We start from the raw sequence: 23543 nt of genomic DNA, 5'->3' as shown, positions 1-23543 counted from the left end.
CTTTCACTATGATTGGCTCCAATCAGTGGGAAAGAACAAGGAAACATGTTAGAAGACTCTAATTCATGCTACTTGGCTTGTAGGATGCTGGAGACATAAGGACCCTGCTAGAACCCTGCTCCCAAAAAACTAAGGGGTCTAAGACCCCCTGAGACCCCGGACAACTACACCCCTGCGCATGACTCTCTGGATGTTGCTGGACTCCAACTCTCACCGGCCCCTGCCAGCATAGCCAAGAGTCAGGGATAACAACTTCTGGAAGGCCAAAGGTTCCCCATCTGTGCCTTAGATTTATAATCCAAAAACATCACACAAAAAGGAAAAAGGATGCAGAGATGGGATGAAAAAAGCAAACCCAGACACCAGTTCTTAAACCTGCAGATCTTATAGCAACCAGTTGGGATTAAATTATGAGATGCTTCAGGCTGAAGAGCAGAACTGCCAAAAACAGCAGCCCTATACTGAATTCTCTTTCCCCGTGTGCCAGGGGTAGCCAGCATGGTGCTCTCCATATAATGTTGGACTCCATTTCCCATCAGCTCCTGCTGAAGTCCAGAAACATCTGGAGGACACAACATTGGCCACCTCTCGTTTGGGCAAACTTACTTAGGTTGTAGTGTAATCCTGTTGTGTATTTTCCCGCCCCCATACCCATTGGCTGGGGGCAGAGAGATCACTGAGACAAGTATGTCTAAAGTTTATCCTGCTTTCTGCAGGGACTGGCTGCATGCATAGCTGAACCGCAGGACTTCACCTGATTGCAGGTAGGAGTGGTTTCAGAAAAATGGTGTTGCGGGCCAGATAGGACCCCTGGCAGGCCAAGATTAGCTGTGGGCCAGAGATTCATCATCCCTGGGGTAAACATTACAAGAACAGCTGGAAGAACTTGAGTTGTGGCTGCCATTTTAGGCAACAGACCTATGTCTCAGTGCTGATTGTGCCCTAAAACTGCACAAATGAGATTCTTTTTCTTTTTAGCAACACTCAGGGAATTGTGTATGCCCTGCAAGGCTTCTAACTCTTAATTACTAAGAGTAGGTCTCAGAATTGCATTACAGATTGTTTTTGAAACCTGAGCAGCCACAGCTAGAGATGTCTGCTTAATATTTTTAATGATTTTCCCAATTTGTCTTCAAGGAAACGTTGAGGATATTTAGTAATAATTTGGTTTCGAAAAGGAAATCAAAATTTATTTATTTATTATTTAATTTATATCCCGCCCATCCTCCCAGCAGGAGCCCAAGGCAGCAAACAAAAGCACTAACAACACTTTAAAACATCATAAAAACAGACCTTAAAATACATTAAAACAAAACAACTTTAAAAACATTTTTTTAAAAACAACTTTAAAAAGGGTTAAAAACATATTGTTTTTTAAAAAAAGTTAAAAAAAAATATTAAAAAGCAATTCCAACACAGATGCAGATTGGGATAAGTCTCAACTTAAAAGGCTTGTTGAAAGAAGAAAGTCTTCAAAAGGCGCCGAAAAGATAACAGAGATGGCGCCTGCCTAATATTTAAGGGGAGGGAATTCCACAGGGTAGGTGCCACTACACTAAAGGTCCATTTCCTATGTTGTGCAGAACAGACCTCCTGATAAGATGGTATCTGCAGGAGGCCCTCACCTGCAGAGCACAGTGATCGACTGGGTATATAAGGGGTAAGAATGGCTAATGCTAGATATTTGGGCACCCATTCCCAGCTAAACATTTCAAACGATAACACTAGACTGCAGCTTTTTGTCTGACAGATGCCTTGCATCCTATGGGACACATTTGGAAAAGCTGACAGAGTTCCAAACCATATACAGATAGCTTGGTCTTTTTCTCTCCCCCCTGCCCCTGCTTTTTGTTTACCTCTAGGCCATTTGTAAGGATTTCTTGTGTAAAATCAAGAAATTTGGGCTAGTTGCCAGATGTGTTGAGTGCAGCTGGAATTTTTTATTAAAAGTCAACTGCAGCATGTTCACTTAGTGTATGTATTAGAACTGTGTAACCCGGGGTGGCCAATGTGAAACCCTCCAGATGATAATTCCGATTCTCTTTGACCATTAGCCATGCTGGCTGAGGCTTATGGAAGTTGGCATCATGTTGGCTACTCTTGAGGTAACTCATACTATGCTAAAAAAACCATTGAGTTCAGTCCTAGCACACTCACACAGTGATGGATATTTCCCACATGAACTTCTTAGAATTAAATATCTGTGTCAGCTGCCCTCCTCCAGGAGCCCCCTTTCAGAGTTTAGGCAGGTGGCAGGTGGCATCTGGGGAAAAGGCCCTTTCAGTGGCTGAACCCCTGTTATAAAATGTTCTCCCTCAGTAGGTTTGGCACCAACACATTTTTTATCATCTAGACAAGGAGCCCACATGGTACTCTCCAGATGCTGTTGAACTCCAACTGCCATCAGCTCTAGTCAGCATAGCCAGTGATGAGGGATGATGGGAGTTGGAGCCAAACACATCACATTGGCTGCTTTAGAATATAAACTGGCTTTTGATGTGATGGATTGCTGTTTTTATTTTATTTTTATTGTCTGCTACCTACAGTTTAAGTGATTTTAGGTGGCCTTTACTGCTGTATTTTAAATATATGTGTGTGTACATATAGTGTTGTGGAATTAAAATTCATAGGCCTCAAACTTTGGTCAAAGCATTGCAGACTCGATGGGGGTGATGGGAAGAATAACACTGAAACATGTGGTTAAGAAATGTTACGAGGATACATTACAGGATGTTCCGAGAAAATGTTGACACCCGACCTTCTAATCACAATGTGTGCATAGTGCTAATTACTCATCCCCCAGTAGCTAAGATGTTTGTGTGATGATAAGAAAGCAGCTTTCTTTGTGCTTCTGAAAAATGCTAGAAATGCGGGCCGAAAACTGCTTGGGAAAGAGAACTTTGCAGGGAGCCTCCTTGTCGGCGAAGCTCTGTTTCTTCCAGTGTTTTTCTGTTATTTTATGTAAAATTCTGTAAAAGTAAACCACTTTAGATGAAAACTTTAAGCAGAAAAATGGTATAGAAATATTTTAAATACATACATAAAATAAAATAAAGTATAGGTGTAGTGCCTATATCCTCCACAGCTACCTTGACAGGCTTGGCTCAGCCAAGGGAGGCAGCAAAGCTAAAAGCCAGAAGAAAAAAGGAGGAGGGTGAGCAATGTGACCATGTGGCAGAAACAATGGTCAAAATTGCTCTTCGGTTCATTTCTTTGTGTGGCTCGTCCTTCCCTATGAAGAACCCAGGCATGGGCTCAGCCAGCAGGAACAATCATTTTTGTTTTATTGCTGGTTTTTCTGGTTCCATGACTCAGGCTCTATCTCCCCATGCCCTGGCTCTACATCTTAGCTCTACCCATGAGTTCATCATAGTACATGTAATGTGGGGAGCCATCTCAGGCTATGGAGGAGGCTGGCTATACGTGCAAATCAGAATATTTAATTACAGTGGGCATAATACAGAGGAAATTAAACCTAATGAACTGCTTTCAAGTTTGGAGTATAATATATTAAATAGACCAATAGGAGAATGCCAGTGATTGTACAAAGAGTAAAAGTCAACTTAGGCTGCAATCCTAAACATATCTACTCCGGAGTGAGCCCCACTGAATTCAGTGGAGCCTACTCCCAAGAAAGTGGGGTTAGAATTTTAGCTTTAGTTAATTCAACAAAAATACCTTTAGGACTGCCAGCTCGTGAAAGCCATCAAGCAGAGTTGTCCCATCCTCCTTCATTAACTTTACATAAGACGTTGCAAAGTTCTTTTCTCCTTTGTCTTTAGCTGCACAAGAGAGAATTTGATATGAGTCCTTTTCCTTTTCTTTGTTTCTAGAACAGATCAATTTATCTAATGTTGCATGTGGCAAGCAAATAATGAAGTGGGTTACTTACACTCCTGAGATGACCGATGTCTAAACATAAAGCGCAAGTGAATCCTTTGCATGTCCTCAATGGGTAACGCTACCTATTTAAAGACATAAACAGCTACTAAAGTAAAAGAATACGACTGGAGGAAAGCTCTACCAGCACTTCTGAGTTAGTACTGCCCAAAGTCCATCCATGGCTAGAGACCTACTGCTTTCATAATTGAAGGCCATTTGCACATAATGACCTCATGTGACGCTCTGCTGCACTTTTTCAGGACCTACATTTTATTATTTGCTTAATGAAACTTCTTAGCAACTATAACATAATCAAATGCCAGGTTATATGTCTTTGAAGAACACTTTACATTTTAATGCATCCCATGGCTAAAACTACTGTTGCTTGCATCTTCCTGCTGAATAAGATAACAGTTTAGTCATAGATACATTAAAGGGCATGCGCTGAAGTCCCTAAACTGCATAAAGTACATTCTCATGTATATCCTTCCTTATTTGATCTGTAATTGTGGGGAGATAAGAGTAATTGAGGAGGAAAGTTGTGTAATAAAAGGACCCACAGATGCAGAAACAGGCTGCCAATTGAGATGTAACTTCCTCCGCCTAGCCATTCCCAGAGATACTGCCAGGAAGATGAAATAGCACCAGTGCAGCCACCATTGTGACAGCAGAAAAAATGACACTTGGAGTGCCAGTATTCAGGAAAGTATCGAGTCAGATGTTTCATCCTCAATGCAGCTGTACCCTGGAAAGGAATGCTGGTCCAAGTGGAAACATTTACTATTGTCTGAACCTTCCTTTGTATGATGCTACACTGGTTCCCAAACTTTTTTTCCCCATTGACCACTTGTAAGTTGCTGAGGGTCTTGGTGGACCACTGGCTGTTGCAGCAATTGTAATGTGCTAGATACTGTACAATTTTTAATTGTATTTGTATTGCTTCTTTTTTGCATTCTATTGTACTACAATTTGAATTTGAACATGCCACGGAGTACCTGAGTGAAGCTCACAAACCACTGAACACCCAAGGACCATCGTTAGGGGACCACTGCTATACCAGATATTGTAAAGCTTGGATACAAACATGTCCTTTCTCATTTCTGCCAATTGCCCTTCCCACCACAGCCCCTCCACCACAACTCATGCTGTTTTCCCAGTCCTGGGCAGCTTTTTGGGAGACACAGGACCTGCAGTGGGAAGGAGAGGCCACAAAGGTTCACCCTACTCTACATCCAACTGATCAGTCTGATTCATCATAGCAGGTCCACTTCATGTATGTTTGGACATCACTGATTAAAACTATATTTATCTATATCTATATCTATAGATGGATAGATACCCCTCCCTCCCTCCCAGTAGGAGCCCGAAGTGGCAAAATTAGAATTGAGTTGGCAACAGAAGAATCCAAAGGATAGTTAATAATGTTACAAATGTTTTATTTTAAGCTTAACCTAGATTTCCATTAGTGCAACATTTACAGAATGCTTAAGACACAGATATATTTGAAGTCACAGGAAATTAAATATATTTTAGTACCCAAGAATGCCTTTTATTATGCCTTTATTTTCTCCTTGCTGCCCTCTATCTACTCTTGCCAAAACACTTTAAAAGAATTAAACTTGTTATCTACCTAAGAGCCACATTATGACAGTAATTTTCTATAGTGCTCTCTTTAAAAGGAGCAGATTTACAACCATCTTTTCTAGTAGCCTACAGCTATTTTGTAATTATTTCCATCACAACCTTCCAAGAAATTGCTTATTACAAGTTGCATGCAAACCATTAAGATGTCAATTCTTCTCTAACAAAGACATAAATTGTAAGAACTCTTTTATGTGGGGAGGACCAGAAGTTCCTCTGTCTTAAATATTTCCTCAACTTACCGGACTACACACTTCTACACTTATTTGAAAATATAATAATACCATTATATAAATGTATGGTTCAGCTGCATTTGGAATACTGTGCACAGTTCCGGTTGCCTCACCTCAAAAAAAGATATTGTAGAGCTGGAAAAGGTTCAGAAAAAGACAACCTAAATGATCAACGGGATGGAACAATTCCCCTATGAGGAAAATTTTCAGCAGCATTTGGGGCTTTTTAATTTAGGGAGGAGGCAAGTAAGAGGCAACATTATAGAAGTGTATAAAATTATGCATGTCATGGAGAAAGTGGACAGAGAATTTTTTTTTCTTCTCTCATAACACTGGAACTTGTGGACATCCAATGAAGCTGATTGTTTGAAGATTCAGGACAGACAAAAAAAAGTACTTCTTCACACAGTACATAGTTAAACTATGAAATTAACTTCCACGAGAGGCAGTGATGGCCACCAATTTGGGTGACTTTAAAAGAGGATTAAACAAATTTTTGGAGGATCAGGCTTTCAATTCTATTAGCAATGATGGCTATGCTCTGCCTCCATAGTCGAAGGCAGTATGCTTCGGAATACCAGTTGATGGGAACCATGGGAGGGGAGAGGGCTCTTGCATTCAGGTCCTCCTTGTGGGCTTCCACAGGCATCTGGTTGGCCACTCTGTGAACAGGATGCTGGACTAGATGGGCCACTGGCCTTATCTAGCAGGCTCTTCTTATGTTCTTACTAAGATTTGAAAAATACATTCTTGTAGTGAAACATACTGGAGGAAAATGAAATGAGACAACATCCATATTGTTTGAATTTCTATCCAATCCACCTTGGTTACAAATGCGGGGGGAAATCACACTACTTACTTCTAGACAACAAATAATGCAAGCAACTCCATTCATAGAATACGTTATTTCAACCATGTTTTCAGAGCTTCCGATTTAGCATAAGCAGCAGTGTCCTAGGTTCCTCATAAGCAAAGGTTTTAAATGGAAAGGTGACGGCATCTCCTTCCTTGTCATACCTTTAATGTCTCCATCCAGCGGGGCTGTTTGACTTGGTAGTACACTACTGATTTGTATTCACTCACAGGCTTGTCTCCAGCTCCTAAACAAATTGCATTCTTACTCAAGATGGGGAGAGGGGGAGAGAAAAGAGTTGCAGCTTCTTAGTAGTTATGTACATATTTTTATTTCAGAACTATATACTACAGTTTTTAATACTGCCATCCATGTAGCCTGCCCTAACCTCTAGCACTCTTTTGTCTTGGCACTCCAGAGAGAGTAAGTATACAGTCCCAAAGTGGGGTGGAAACTTAGGGGAAAAAATGGGAATATGTTTATAATGGTGGGGCCTCATAAATTACATAAACAGGGAGGGTAAGGTATATCACAGCAAAAAGATAAATAGTTAGGGCCAGCATAAGCACTTGGTATTATGGGCCATTGGCAACTGTTGATGCATTTTGGTATGGCTCACCATGTTCCCTTGGCCTAGTCTTTAAACTGGCTACATTCCTCAATGTCCCAGATACTACTATCAGGCCTTGGTGGGAAATGTCAATGGTGGCCAGCTTGTAGCTACCTGTTGCCATCTCTGCTGCCTACCATCACTGATAAGGCCACAAGGAGCCCACCAGGCACTGGAGGCCCATTAGGCCCCAGTTTGTTGAGGACCAATGAACCTAGATCTGTCCTGATATTAACAGATATACTTGCTGAGGTAATGAGTGCAGTTACCAAAAGTTTAACTTAGAAGCTTAAATGCTGGTGCGCAGAAATTCCCACAGAGGCACTTTCAAAGACCACATTATCTGGGAAGGTGGCCATGTCAGTATCTGTCTCTTCTACCTCTCTCATCTGTAAAGGACAATACCTTCTGTCTTACCAACTAAAATTCAAGAACAAACTTAACTGCATTTCAGCTAGCTAGTTCATAAATTGTTCAGCTAATTTTCTGGTATAGGAAAGCATGATCTCAATATCCAAGGAAACTATATGGTAGTTGGGAGGGGAGATTAGCCATGTAATCTAGGATGTTGCCTACTGAAGAACTATCTTCCTGCTACTTCTTCCTCTCTTAACCGTTTTCTCTTAAATACACATTTAAGTAATTATTTTGTTCTATTTATTTGTATGTTTAGTCTTTCATGCAAATGCCCTACCAATTTTTCCTTCATTTTCAATCAATAAGTAGTCTGATCCTTAAGAAATTCCCATGAATTTAACAGTAAAACAGGCAATGATTTTCTAAACCAAGGATAGCTAGCTGTTTGTATAAATTTCTTATTTATTTTCACTCCATATCACTTGTTTTTAAAACTAAGACGTTAAATAGGTCAGTCACATCTGCCTAAGCAATTTTGAAAAAGTCTACATTGCAAATAAAAATTAAATAGACTTTTTATCTTAATTATTAGTCAGAACGAACATTTCAAGAAATACATGTTATTTTAACAGCAAGGTAGGGGTGTTTTTTACAGGTTAAAAAAAGCCTTAGATCAGGCCAAGAGGAAGACTTGGGTTTATAGTAAAAAAACAAAATTATAAAAATTAAAGTGCCAATGCTATCAATATATTATACCAGGATTCTTTGAATTCTTCTTGCTAAAAATCCAGCAGTAAAAATATAAGGCAATCTATTCAGGCCAAGCTAGGCTATTTACATCTATATGACTTCCTTTCCTATTTGCATACCCTGTATATCAAACAGTTCTAACAGATCTCTCAAAATATATTTCATGATTGAGACAGGATGAATTGCAAATATATGCCTATGGTTGAAGAATTCTGTGGCAAAGATCCTGGATCAAGTGTTATTTATCAGTATATAAATGCTAACCGAGCAAAGCCAATAGATCTGTACTGCAGAGCAAGTACATCAGAAACTTCACTTGATATAAGGAAATGGGGTGTAGCGAAATTGTGCTTGCATACAATAGAGCAACACTTACTGGTATTACTTTTCCATCTTCATCACAGACACACATGTTGGCTTCTACATTCCTTTGAGTAGTTTTATTATACTTATCCAAATCTCCATAGAGCAAGGTAATATAGATGTCATTTCTTACATCACCTATAAAAGAAATGCAAAAGAGTAGATACCAGGATAAAAAGGCCTGCAAGCAGTTGAGAGTGCATTAAAGCTATGCCTTGCATACTCAGTGATATACTGAAATGTGAAAAGTGGGAAAATTAAATCCAGCTTTGATGTTTATTGTCAGACTTTTATAGTCTTGTGAGGAAAGGGCATAATAATATGTAATTCTCATCCTGCAATGACATCTTCTGGTGAAGCACAGTAAAGGCACACCAGCTGGTGGGGAAGAGTCATTCCAGTTTCAAAGAAGCAAGCAATTAGTACCATGTATTATTATTATCATCATCATTTGTTTGTTTGTTTGTTTGTTTGTCGTCATCACTTGTTACATAAATTTCAAGGTGATTTACAATCATACAATAAAATCAACAAAATATATGTTTAAAAACAACACAAATAAGCACCCCAGGCAGAGACCTAAAAAAATAAAATTCATTCAACTGGAAAAAGTTGTTGAAACAAAAATATCTTCAATTGTTTCCAGAAACTACAAATAGTGGATGCCTACCATATCTTTTGGGGATGTTGTTCGGCAGCCACACTGAAAGGCCTAGTCCAAGTTGCTATGGACTGGGCTTCTGATATAGTACCAAGAAAAAAATTCCCTACATGTTTAAGGGGCTGGGGTGGAATTTGGGACAGCAAAAATGTCATCACCTGCAAATGTGGCCATGTAACTGTCAAACTGCTCTTATTTTCTTGTGTCTAATATGTTTTAAAATATCATATGTGTGTGATCCAGGAGAATGCATTTGGATTCTTTCTAACAGTATATTGATCCTTGATCAATCTTTACTGGGAGGGCAGTAATTATACTGTCACTATTAATATTTTACTCATTTTTAATGAATATATTTTATGATTGTTATATTGTTGTTTGTTTTTAGTTGTAAACTGCTTTGGTACTCTAGAATGAAAGGCAGTATAGAAAGAGTTTTATAAACACTGTAAGTCTCCCAGTGGATTTAATAAAAAGTTATATTGCAATTTGACAATATTCTACACATATAAGATGCAATTTTGTTTCAACGTTATTGATTCTGGACTTCTCATGAGGTGAAGGTATATTGATTTATGTACATGTTTTGGGATAACCTTAATTTACAAAAAAATTGAGAAATGAAAATCCCAATAAAAAGGTTGTTCACCCCCTTAGTACCTCAAAATAGTCACAAACTTTGGGTAGTTTTATTTAGAAAAAGAAAATTACACATTTTCATTTTATTCTTAAAAATGAAGTGTTTCATTTCAGTATCTGTCATTGTTATAAATAATGTTATAAATAATGAAACACCTGAAAGACAATATCTGCACCCTTTGCCTATAATACTTGGAGAGTAAAGAAACAAAAAATAAGACAAAATGACAATTCAGCTTCTAAGCAGAAAAGCAACCTCATACCAGGCATGATTATTTCAGGAAAGCCAAGCTTCCTAGCAACAACTGTTGTTCTGTCAACAAGATGAGGGTAGTCCTTTCTAATCTGAGTAATGTCTCCAACAAGCATTTTCATAGTTACCCATAGTCCTGAAGAAGAAAACAAAGGAAATTAATAATTACAGTCTTATATGTAGTATCATTATCTAAAAATAAACTGTTGAGATACCTTATTTCACAAGGCCCAAATCTCAGGGCATGTTCACATTTACAACAGCCCTCAAGCAAGTATCTCATTGGGTGGTAGTGGGAAACCTTTGGCTCCTGGGCCTAATTAGGCTCTCCAGGCATCTCTGTTTGGCCGGCGGAGGGTGTTTTGGTCAAGCCTCACACCACCTGGGTTCAGAGCTTGGAAAAGTTACTTTTTTTGAACTACAACTCCCATCAGCCCCAGCCAGCATGGCCACTGGATTGGGCTGATGGGAGTTGTAGTTCAAAAAAGTAACTTTTCCAAGCTCTGCCTGGGTTACACTTGACATCTTTAGACACCAGGCAAATACCTTCCTTTTCACTCAGGCCTTTCGTATGCAGTCTTAGTCCTTTTTTGTTTGGGTTTTAAATGTTGTATATTGTATGGAATTCATTTTATATTGTATGTTGTAAGGCAGCTAGAAACCACAGGGTGTGAGGAAACTAACAAATAAAATAAATAAATAATGTCGGGTATGGTGCAGGGCCAATTTTTTTTTCAGGTACCACTGTCTGTAAAGCCCTGTGCACGTTGTTTTGCTGAGCATTGGAGCTTTGCATAGACCTACAAAAAAGTGGGTCACCAAACATCATTGTGACATCAGGTGATAGACTGGTGAGTAGCTCTGCCCATAGGGGTGGGTGAAGATAAGGATCCAGCCCAATGGCCAAATCCAGTTTCCTGCCTGTCAGCAGATGACAACAGCAAGCTGAAGCTCCAAATGCACACAAACAGATGTGCCATTTGTAAGAACCAGCACCTCCATGGGAGGGGTCTACCCACAAAAGGGCTGCTGTGACTGAGCAAATCATACTGGATGTGCATATACTTCCTCATATAAGAGTGCCTGTCTTAGAACAGTTGCCTGCCCCCAAGGCATTTCACATGGCATCAGCTGAAATGTAAACTGGCCCTAAGAGTCATTGTTGTTGTTGTTATGTGCTGTCAAGTCGATTATGACTTATGGCGACCCTATGAATCAGTGACCTCCAAGAGCATCTGTCATGAACCACCCTGTTCAAATCTTGTAAGTTCAGGTCTCTGGCTTCCTTTATGGAATCAATCCATCTCTTGTTTGGCCTTCCTCTTTTTCTACTCCCTTCCGTTTTTTCCAGCATTATTGTCTTTTCTAGTGAATCATGTCTTCTCATTATGTGTCCAAAGAATGATAACCTCAGTTTCATCATTTTAGCTTCTAGTGACAGTTCTGGTCTAATTTGTTCTCACACCCAATTATTGGCCTTTTTCGCAGTCCATGGTATGCACAAAGCTCTCCTCCAGCACCACATTTCAAATGAGTTGATTTTTCTCTTATCCGCCTTTTTCACTGTCCAACTTTCACATGCATACACAGAGATGAGGAATACCAAGAGTCATCATTAACACCGGTTAAAGGGAGGGGGTTAAGAACAGACACAAATATACTTTACCTTGTCCACCACTATCACCTTTGAATGCTGTGACCTTGCTTAACAGATTATGCAAAAACTCATTCTCAGACACTCTAGAGGAAGAAGAAAAATATTTGTGCAAACTGAGGACATTAAGCATGCAGTAAACTAAGCATGAAGCACAACTGGAACAAGCATTTGGTTAGACAGCCACCATTTCCTCCACCCAGCGCATCATATTCTTGCAGAACCAGGCAAAATAAGTATGTTGAAGAGATGATGGTAAGAATTTGTAAAAGCAAAAAGATCTCCACATTTAATCAACTGTTGTTGTGCCCACATGTAATACTAAAACATGGTTTAGCATTACAACCACAAGCCTCAGGCTCGTTTGCTCCATGTCCTCCCTTCAGTGCTGCTTCAAGGAGGAGTTTGGAAGCTTTTGCTTCCATTTTATACTAACTGCAGCTTGTTGTGACAAACTGCAGTTAATCCTAACAAAGTGCAAACAAGATCAATCATGGCTTATGAAACTGGCTTGTTTTCACTAAGCATTGTTAACACTGGCCACAGTCTAGTATTCAGATGTAACACTAAATTAGTTCCAGGCTGTGGTCTGAAGGCACATAAGGCCAGCTCCCTGCTGAAGCTAAGCATGGTCAGGTCTGGTCAGTGCATGGATGGGAGGCCGCCTGGGAACCATATGTAAGCCACCTTGGGTTTCATGAAAAAAGAAAGGCGGGGTATAAATGTAATACATAAATTGTCATTAACTTAAAACAGAATTGAAAGTTTCAGATTTCCACCCCATGGTTGCACCAGAAGAGAAGAGGGAGAGATCAAGGCTTGCCACTGCTGGGCCTCATAATCTGAAACCATGGTTTTAGCATTACATGTGAACCAGGCCAATGGAAAAGATTAATGGCAACCAACAGATTCAGAGTCAAGTGCAGTGGTGCATGAAGTCAGGGGGAAGGGTAGTTCAGGAGAATAGCAGCTACAACTATTGCAAAACTGCTTGCAAGAGAGTTCACACAGTACTATAAGTAGGTTTTATAGTCACCCTCATGCTTTCCCTTGCACGTGAGTTTCCACAAGTGCAAAAGTGGAAGAGCATCTTTGGATTTACTTTGTCTCTTCTTGTCCAGTACTCTAGTATGAGATGTAAAATCTGCCCTTCCATGAATGAAAACATCTTAGAATGCTCCCACGCTCTCAAGGCATACAACCTTGGGAAGGGCACCTTTAGATTCTGTATTTTTGCTGCATGATAAAATTACTGCATCTTTTATATAAGATTACTTTTTTCACACAACTAAAACCACAAAACAGTAAGAGCTAGTGCAATGTAGTAGTTAGAATATCAGACTAGGACCTGGGAGGCCAGGGTTCAAATTCCCACTCATGCATGAAACCCATTGGGTGACCTTGTGCCAGTCACTATCTCTCAGCCCAACCTACCTCACAGGGTAGTTGTGAGGATAAAATGGAGAAGAAGGAGAAATGATACACTATCTTGAGCTCTTTGGAGGAAAGGTGGGATATAAATGAAATAATAAATTGAAATAAATAAATAAAATAAGATTTCCTTACGGGTGGAAGGGAATGAAATGTTGCTTCTCTTCATCACTTTCTGCTTTCCCTTTTACGATGTCTGTAATATCCATAGCTAGGGGGAGGAATACACAAATGCATGAAAGAAATACACAAACAACTAACTCTTGTTAGGATCAATTTTATAAAGCTGGACTATAGAGAGGTATTATACTGCAGATCATACTCTCAAGCATATTATGCAAGTTCTTCTAAATAGCTTTAACTCTAATTACTTTTTCATGTATTCTTTAAAATGTAAGCTTTCTTCTCTAGTGCCCAAGTCTAATCTTTCTCACAATATGAAATGCCATTTTTTTTCAAATCTAACAAAACATGTTTTCTTCAGTATGGCCAGAATGCTACCAAGGAAGCTGCTGCTACCGATATGCCAATCTATGCCAGAAAAAAACATTGTATGTGTTCTCAGTTACTCAGATCTTATGGAAGAAATTAAATTATTTGCCTCCAATTCCTGCATCATCAATTAATTTAACTATGTAGTAATGAAGAACAGCTACTAAATACCAGAGCCCTAGGTAGATGGTAATTAACTTGACTTCAAGAAAGCTGAGGCAGCTAATTTGTTGTGCTTGCTTAAATAATATATCAGCATTCAGATTTTGCTTGTGTGTGTGTTACATTGCAGAGCTTTTTTTCTTTTCTTTACCCTATAAAATTCTAATGCGGCAGCATATGTTGAGGCATTCCCTGGTGAACAAATTATTTAAAGCATTCCATCCTGTATACCTTCTCCACACTCATGAGACTTCCAACCTTGTTTTCTCATGCTGTGTACAAATTTCCAACAACATGCCTTGTACAAATTCCTACCATTCTGCCACAGTCCCCACTCCCCCAGTCCTTTGAACAGACCTTTCACTAAAGAACTTTAAAGGATATCTTCACCTAACAGCATCACCCTGATCAAATTCATGAAGGGAACCTTGGCAAAGCACCCACTTTCTCTCTTGCTTTTCCTTGTGATCACTCCACAAGTAGAACAGCTATAACTCTGCGTTTAATGTTCAGTATTTACTTTAATATTGCTTCAATTTTAGACTCTTTGATGTACATCAGTAACTGGAAAAAAGTATTTAAATAGCTGGTTTATATAACTTTATGGTGTAGCCAGTCTGTTGGGCCATGATCCAGACAGATGCAGTTCCAAGTGCACAGGCCTGACTATGACATACTCAGAGTAGACCCACTGAAATCAATTCACTTATTCCAATGGGTCTATGCTGAGTATGACAATTCATTACAACTTCAGGTGCCTTCCCAGATGGGGTGGGAATATTGCCAAAGTTTATATATGTGTTGGCAGCCCTTTAGGCCTAGCAGGATGCCACTCTAAAGGGTTCCCCAATTTTCAGAGTAAGATTTTTAGGGGTGGGAGCTTTAGCAGGCAAGGAGTAGTTTAAAAGCCATGATGTACATGAGAAAGATAGAATGCTCTTGGGATCCTGCCCATTTTTTCCCCTTACCTGCCACTCCAAAAGGCCGCCGTATGCCCTGGGTGTATTTTCGCGTATTAGTGTCTCTAAGATCCATTCGTCCAACCCGTACAATTTGGCATATCAAATAAATTTTTTCTCTTCCAAGATCCTTGTTTCCAAGATCCTGAGATTCATGAAAGCAAAAGCCAGTTACCAGATTCACAACTGAAATTCCATGCCAAGTAGAAATTTAAAAATTATAGGTATTATATATGCTGGTCTAAGAAAGAATTCATAATGGGAAAAGGACATATTTTCATTTAAAGGAAACATCAGTTCAGTAAAAACTGGGTCTTAGTGACACGAAATCTGGATTCAGAATATGCATTGACTTCAAAGCAAAAAGCTAAGTAAAGTTAATAAAGTACTGTGAGAAATATGTCAGGGTCTAATCAATCAATCAGCAGATTCTCAACCAATCTGAGGCAACTCTTTTAAAGTATTTTCAAGTCCACTGAAGCAAATGACTAGCTACATCAGAATCAGTTTGGCCTTTTTATCAGGAAATGTAGAGGGGGGTGAGAAAGGATCCAAATATCCCAATCTCTCTTTTTTTTTTTTTCAATAATTTTTATTCAGATTTTCATAAAACATACAAGACAAAATCATAAAACATTCAAAGACAAAAAACAAAATCAGAAATAGTTAAACAAAAAAAAAAAGAAAAAAAAAAAACAAAAATAAAAAATAAAGAGTAAAATATTGACTTCCCATTTGTCAAAGATCAAATCAGTTATAAGTCTATAATATATAACAATCCTGTCTCTTAAGTCATATTATAAAATCACTTTCCTCCAGTAGTTATCTTACTTAATCATCAAATCTCATAAACATTACTTTATTCTTTCCACAAAAAGTCAAAGAGAGGTTTCAATTCTTTAAGAAATATATCTATCAATTTTTTTTTCCAGATAAGCATATCGATTAATCCATCTCATTACTAATTATGATAATCTTATTGTCATAACCATAGTCAAAATAAACATTTCAATTAATCCATCACATCAGAATCTGTTAGGTTCAGTAATTTCAGTAGCCATTGTTCTATTATCCCTATTAGTTCCATTTTCCATCTTCCATCTTCAGTAGTCTTGTTAAGTCCAGTAATTTCAGTATCCAATCTTCCATTATCAGTATTCCATAATAATCTTGCTGTCAAAGCCATAGTCATATAGTAAGAGTCTGATGGGAATTACCTCTATCCCAAATATTTTCTTGCCATCCATTCTGAATAGGTTGCTGAAATACTGCTGTAAAATCATATCTCTGTTCTTTTTTTCAAAATACACTGGGTCATCTCTTGAAAGTTTTTCCATTGTCACATGGCTGCAGTTAATTCCATAGATTTTCTCTATATTGGGCTCCATCACATCATTCCAGTCCAGAAGATTATCCATGCCATTGATAACTTTATCTCTAGAATCTTCATTAATTTCTTCAGAGATAACATTGAGTTCCAAACAATAGATTTTATTTCTAAAGTCCATAGACTCCAAATCTTGTTCCTGTTCCACGTTTGTTCCAATCTCCGGGATCTCCTCTCTCACAGGGACCCCTGTTCCAGTCTCCAGGGTCTCCTCTCTCACAGGGACCCCTGTTCCAGTCTCCAGGGTCTCCTCTCTCACAAGGACCCCTATGTCTTTAATCTCCTGTGTCTCCAAACAATAGATTTTGTTTCTAAAGTCCATAGACTCCAAATCTTTTTCCTGTTCCACGTTTGTTCCAATCTCCGGGGTCTCCTCTCTCACAGGGACCCCTTCCAGGGTCACCTCTCTCACAGGGACCCCTATATCTTTAATCTCCTGCTTCATTTTACTCAATTCAATTTTCAGCTCCTTACAACCCTGTCGCAGGTTTTGTTTCGTTATCTCAATCTCATCCATTATTTTCTGAAACATAGTTATTTCCAGATTCTCAGCCACTTTCTTAATTGCCATTTTAAAAGAAAAATATAGGAAAACCACTTCTTATTTCAGCAACAATTGGGTTAATACTCCAAACTTGGTGACATCACAGTATAAACAGAGCAGACAGCCTTATCTCTCCATGCTTAAGTAAACAAAATGCAGTTCCCAGGATCGAAACAATTAATAACGGTCGTCAGGAAACAGATTCGTCAAAATAAAATAGACCAAAAAGAGAGTAGTCTCAGACAATATAATATTCTTCAAAATAAAAATCTGGAATAGAAATCCCTCTTCTGTGTATATCTTTAGAATGCAAATCCAGGACAGCTTTTTGCAACAAAAACAGAGATAAGCTATTAATTAGTGAGTAGCAGAGAGAAGTTATGGCTCCCCAGTGAGATGTCAAAAACCGATCAATCTGGCAAATCTCTTTTAAACAGCAACAATTTAAGTCAAGTAAAAGAAAAATATAGAAAGAAGGGTGCTTGCCTGTTAGTGCGTTCTCTCTTAGAAGATAAGATGAACGTTCGCTTTATCAGATAGAGCTTGTTGTTGAAAATCCGTCCCACCTTCGTCGGCTGGACCTCGTCCCATAAATTAATGAGATCTGGTCGTCCCAACAAAAATAGGCTTTGAGGTTAATCTCTTCGTTTCTCCCTACCCGGGAGAAGTTTAATCAGTCAAAAAAAAAAAAAATCTGACTGATATATCTGAATAAGCTTCTTTTGAGGCAGGAGCCCGTCTCAAAAGCAGGCACAGGCTAAGTCACCCTTCCCGGAAGTCCCAAATATCCCAATCTCTCAAAGTTCTGAAGATGAAGTTGTACTTTCAGAAGCCTTTCTATACAACCAATTCACACCCTTTTTGCAAGCATATTAGGGTCACAACCTAAGAGACTGCAAATACTATCCTCATACCAAGTCAAATTTTACAGAGCTTTGCTCTGAGCTGGCTTCTCTGCTTCCCTTCAGAATTGATGTTTAAACTCATCCAAATTTAAAACACAGTTGAGAATTTGGTTCAACAGTTTTAGACAAGGAAACAAAGGAATGAAATATAAATATAAACACAAACATAAATACATATTGCATATACAAATGGAAATGCACTTTTTCAAAACTCACAAGCCCACTCTCCACACCTGCTTTTTAAGCTGGTAGAGGGGACAAGTTCAAGTAGTCTTGAAATCTTGTGGTATATCTCCTGCTGAGAGTGAAGCTCTCTGTAACAATTCAAGTGTTCCCACAGGCTTCGCTGAATGACCTTAAGCTACCTATGCACTCTGCTTCCTAAAGAAATTAAACATGATTAAACAGAATATCCATAAGTTCAACGACTCAAGATGGTGGCTTAGGAGGACGCGGTAGTTGGAGCTCCGTAAGCCAAGTTCTTTTACCATCCATTTTAACATCTATCTTCATTTATTTTATCATCTTTTTACATCTTTTTGGGGACCCACATGTGCGTGGAGTTGAGTAGTCCTCACCCCTTTTTAATTAATGAAGTCTGCCTTCCCTACCTACCTTGGGGCGTCGGGACGGCAGCAACAAGGCAACAGAGGAATATTGTGGAGGGAGTGTTGTGGCGACGGAGGTGAGAAGCGAGAAGTGACTGGCGGCGGCAGCGGGCGCGGCAGCGAGAAAGCGCCATGAAAGAGCAGCCCGGCAGCAGTGAGAGCGCCGCGGAGGAGCGCCCGGCGGCAGTGAGAGCGCCGCGGAGGAGCGCCCGGCGGCGGTGAGAGCGCCGCGGAGGAGCGCCCGGCGGCGGTGAGAGCGCCGCGGAGGAGCGCCCGGCGGCGGTGAGAGCGCCGCGGAGGAGCGCCCGGCGGCGGCGAGAGAGCGCCTGGAGGAGTGACCCGGCAGCAGCGAGAGAACACCACGGAGGATGACCGGGCCTGTAGAGACCGTGGGGAGCACCAGACCGGCAGTCGCTGGGGAGTGCTGTGGAGGGCGGCTGGAGGTGGGGTGTGACCTGTCTCCCTGCCTTGGTGTAGAGAGTTGACCCGGCAGAGACAAAGGAACGCCGTGGAGAGCGGCTGAGGTGTGGGTGCGGCCCTATGTTGATGAGGGGGATCGTGTTGAGGCATTTTGGGCCTGGTGGGTGCCCGGGCCTGCACCTCCAGGTGGCCGCGAGTGTTCTCCGTCACCGGGTTGCTGTGGCGTCGGCGTTCCTGGAGTGGTTGAGGTGGTGGAGCAAGAACGTGGAGTGATAGATCAGGGTGCTGCCTGCCTGCCCCCTTGTGGCTTGTACTCAAGGGAAAGGGAAAGAGTGCCATTAATACGCCAGCTCTGACTACCTTGGAAGAACTGGACCGTGCAGGGAGGTGGTCAATAACAGATTTTGATAACTTGCGTGGATTGTTGGGGGGGGTGAGGGATTCTGTTGAGGCCCAGGCGGGAGGGGGACATGTGCAGAGCGGAGAGGATCCATGTAGGGAGGGTGGGAAGCCACAACATTAAGAGGCTAGGCGGCAGATGCCGGAGGGGTGTGAGAGGCAGGCCAGGCCAGTATCGGGGAACAACGAATAGATGCATAATATCTATCCCCTGTTCCAGGCCTGCCCACCACCAGAAGATAACTGGGGGATGTACAGCTCCAACCAATCTTCGACTGCTGTTGTGTAATGCCAGGTCTGTAGTACAGAAAACATCCCTCATCCACGACATGTTCGTGTATGAGAACGCAGACCTGATGTGCATTATGGAGACCTGGCTGGATGAGGCCTCAGCTCCTGTCCTTGAGGCCATGTGTCCAGCCGGTTTCCAGTACGCACAGCAGCCAAGGATTGGTAGGCTGGGAGGGGGAGTGGCAGTTATCTATCGTGGGTCCTTGATTTTTACCAGACCCCCTCTCCACGAGACCAAGTTTGTTGATTGCATGTACTGGAGGTTGGGCCCTAAGGGCAGTTTAGGGATTCTCCTTGTGTACCGCCCACCCCGCTGCACAGCTGACTCCCTGACCAAGGTGCTCGAGGTTGTCTCGGACGTGCGGGTCTTCTCTCCTAACCTTTTGGTTTTGGGGGACTTTAACCTGCATGCCGAGATGGATCTCATAGGAGCCCCTCGGGATTTCATGGAAACCATGACTTCCTGGGAACTGCACCTTAGTAATTTTGGGCCCACCCATGTAGCCGGTCATGCTCTCGACCTTGTATTTGTCTCGGGAGGGGGAGGCAGTGCTCTGAAAATGGGGGCTATTTCTTCGAACCCCGTGTCATGGTCAGATCACTATCTGGTGAATATGGACCTCTTATTGCCGCACACCCTCCGTAGGGGACAGGGACCTATTAGGATGGTCCGCCCCAGACGCGTGATGGAGCCAGAAGGATTCCTGACGGCGCTGGGAGATTTGGAGCTGTCTAAAGGTCGCCCGGTCGAAACCCTGGTGACACAGTGGAATAGGGAGATCACCAGGGCGATAGACCGGGTGGCTCCGAAACGTCCTCTCTCCCTGAATAGAACTCAAACCGCACCTTGGTATACACCATGTCTGCGGGGTCTGAGGCAGGAGGTGAGACGACTAGAACGCCAGTGGCGGAAATCTCGCTCCGAAGACGATCGGACACTGGTTAGAGCAGCAATAGCGGCCTACCAAGTGGCAACAAAGACAGCAAAGAGAGATTTCTTTGCTGCCTCTATTGCATCCGCAGAATGTTGTCCCAGGAGGTTGTTCCAAGTGGTCCGTAGCCTGGTCGGTCCAGTTGCACAGGACCCCATGGAGCACTCTAAAGCCTCCCGTGTCGCGTTTGCAAAACATTTTGCTGATAAAATCGATTGCCTGAAGAGCTCGATTCCGTACGCCGTGGACACAGGAAGCAGGCCAGAGACGGCCAGTTGCTATCTGGTCCGGTGGGATCGGTTTCAGCCTCTTCCCTCTGAGGAAGTGGACAAGGTGCTCTCTACTGTGAGACCGACCACCTGTTTGTTTGACCCTTGCCCCACGTGGCTCATTGTGGGCTGCAGAGAGAGACTGAGCAATGGGATCAAGGCGGTGGTAAATGCTTCCTTGGAAGAGGGTGCATTGCCATCTGCCCTCAAGGAGGCGGTAATAAAGCCCATCTTGAAAAAACCCTCCTTGGATCCCCAAGATCTGAACAACTTTCGCCCAGTCTCTAATCTACCATTTTTGGGCAAGGTGATCAAACGCGTGGTGGCCAAACAGTTACAGACACACTTGGATGAAGCAGATTATTTAGATCCATTCCAATCGGGCTTCAGGACTGGTCATGGAACTGAAACAGCCTTGGTCGCTCTGGTGGATGATTTGAGGAGGGCGTTGGATAGGGGAGAACACTCATTCCTCATCCTCCTAGATCTCTCAGCGGCTTTTGATACCGTCGACCACGGTATCCTCCTGGGCCACCTGGAGGGAATGGGAATGGGAGGCACTGTTCTACGGTGGTTCCGTTCCTATCTCTCTGACAGGCACCAACGGGTGGCATTGGGAGAGGAGGTTTCAGACCCTTGGCCTCTTAATTGTGGTGTGCCACAGGGTTCTATCCTCTCTCCCATGCTATTTAACATCTATGTAAAGCTGCTGGGGGCCATCATCAGGAGATTTGGGTTGCAGTGCCACCAATATGCGGATGACACTCAGCTCTATCTCTCATTTAAGTCCTCACCGGAGTTGGCTGTGGATACTATTTCCAAGTGCCTGGAGTCCGTAAGTGAATGGATGGGAGGAAACAGGCTGAAACTGAACCCCGACAAGACCGAGGTACTGCTTGTGGGAGACAAGAGAAGACTGGGAGATATTGACCTGGTGTTGAATGGGGTAAGTTTGCCCCTAAAAGACCAGGTTCGCAGCCTCGGGGTCATTCTTGACTCCCAGCTGTCCATGGAGGCTCAGGTGTTAGCAGTGAGCCGGGCAGCTTGGTATCAATTACATCTGATACAGAGGCTGCGACCCTATCTTCCTGTCCATCTGCTCCCACGGGTAGTGCATGCCCTGGTCTCCTCTCGCTTAGACTACTGTAATGCGCTCTACGTTGGGCTACCCTTGAAGACGGTTCGGAAATTACAACTGGTACAGAATGCGGCGGCACGGCTGATTAAGAACAGCTGCCGCCGGGATCATATCACTCCAGTGCTAGAAGACCTACACTGGTTACCAGTTGTCTACCGAGCCCAATTCAAGGTGTTGGTGTTAACCTTTAAAGCCCTATACGGTTTCGGTCCAGTCTATCTAAAGGAGCACCTCCAGCATCACCAAATATGCCGCCTGACAAGATCAGCCTCACAAGACCTTCTCTCGGTCCCACCAGCGAAAACAGCTAGGCTGGCGCGGACCAGAGAAACGGCATTCTCAATTGTGGCCCCCACCCTCTGGTACTCTCTCCCATGTGATCTTCGCCATGCCCCCTCCCTGGTAGGTTTTCGCCAAGGATTAAAAACGTGGCTGTTTCAGCAGGCATACAGGATTCCTAGGTAATTTTAGTTTATAATGTACAGATGTGGGTGGGTTGATTATTTGAAGACTGATGTTGGAACTGTATTTATTTGTTGTATCTTATTTTAATCTATGTACGTCGCCTAGAGTGGCCGTTCATTTGGCCAGATAGGCGGCCTAAAAATAAAATTTTATTATTTTATTATTATTATTATTATATTAAGCATGTATTGGGGAAAAATCTTATTGGTCCCTTGCTGATGAGTAAGCTTTTTTTCCCCTTTCCTCAGTGATATACCTAAGCAACAATTCACTAATAGGCAAACAAACCTTGCGGTTTAAGAACATACCTATAGCCAACAGATATTTCTATCAAACTTTAAAAAGCAGGGAAATTGGGCAGCTATAGTGAATGCACCAGGGGAGCAGGAGACCTGACCTCTTCTCTGAGATATTGTGCTGCCTAACAAATTTGTAAAAATGCAAACACCATTGGGATTGATCTTTCACAGTCCAATCCACTTCCTGTGTAGATTGGAAGAATTTTGGTAACATGTGCCTCTGAGCATATGGGGAGGGGGAAGGTTGGGAGAGAAGATTGGAAGGGATGGGGAGAGGGTGGGAGGAGCAAACGAAGTGGGAGGGAAGGGGCAAAAGGGAGGGGATAGGAGGAAGGTTGGGGAGGGCAGTTTTTATCATTTGCATGTTTTTTGAGTTCAGCAATATTTACTCTTGTACAATCATGCTTAGGATAGGTGAAACTGACCACAGGGCATGTGGAGGGGTGGGGAGGGAAGGAAGAGGAAAGGAAGGGGATGGGGAGGGAAGTGGAGGAGAAGAGATTGGGTGGGCGCTGGGCAGAGGGAAAGCCCTTTTCCCTTCCAAAAGGAAAACATTGTGAACAGTATCATCGTTTTTCAGGATTTCTCCCACCTTTTTATTCTACAGCAGGCACATGTAGTCTCCCACCCAAATTTAAACCAAAGTTGTCACTGGCCACATCCACTCCAGACCTTTGTTTCACTTTAGACAGTCATGACGTCCCCCAAAGAATCCTGGGAAGTGTAGTTTGTAAAGGGTGCTGAGAGTTGCTAGGAGAGGCCCTATTGCCCTCACAGAACTACAATCCCCAGAAGAGGGGCTCACTGTTAAATCACTTTGGCCACTGGAGCTCTGTTAGGGGAATAGGAGTCTCTCAGCGCCCTTCACAAACTACACTTCCCAGGATTCTTTAGGGGAAGCCATGACTGTCTCAAGTGAAATAAAGGTCTTACATGGATGTAGCCA

At 42.0% G+C, this 23543-nt stretch overlaps 1 protein-coding gene across 2 annotated transcripts in view; it reads right to left on the bottom strand.

Moving 5' to 3' along the window:
* Nucleotides 1–23543, bottom strand: part of DOCK2 (dedicator of cytokinesis 2) — a 459036-nt gene that overhangs the window by 398888 nt on the left and 36605 nt on the right. For both annotated transcript variants that reach the window (XM_061616811.1, XM_061616812.1), the window contains exons 10-17: nucleotides 14950–15085; nucleotides 13463–13538; nucleotides 11909–11982; nucleotides 10253–10378; nucleotides 8703–8827; nucleotides 6774–6872; nucleotides 3893–3965; nucleotides 3679–3782 (exon numbers count right to left, since the gene is read on the bottom strand). In XM_061616811.1, coding sequence (XP_061472795.1) covers nucleotides 3679–3782; nucleotides 3893–3965; nucleotides 6774–6872; nucleotides 8703–8827; nucleotides 10253–10378; nucleotides 11909–11982; nucleotides 13463–13538; nucleotides 14950–15085 — 813 coding nt within the window. The remainder of the gene's footprint in view (nucleotides 1–3678; nucleotides 3783–3892; nucleotides 3966–6773; nucleotides 6873–8702; nucleotides 8828–10252; nucleotides 10379–11908; nucleotides 11983–13462; nucleotides 13539–14949; nucleotides 15086–23543) is intronic.

The sequence above is a fragment of the Rhineura floridana genome, chromosome 3 (assembly GCF_030035675.1).
Source record: "Rhineura floridana isolate rRhiFlo1 chromosome 3, rRhiFlo1.hap2, whole genome shotgun sequence".
Lineage (NCBI taxonomy): Eukaryota > Metazoa > Chordata > Lepidosauria > Squamata > Rhineuridae > Rhineura > Rhineura floridana.
Note: the sequence above shows the minus strand (reverse complement) of the source record. Positions and strands in the feature narration are given on the sequence as shown.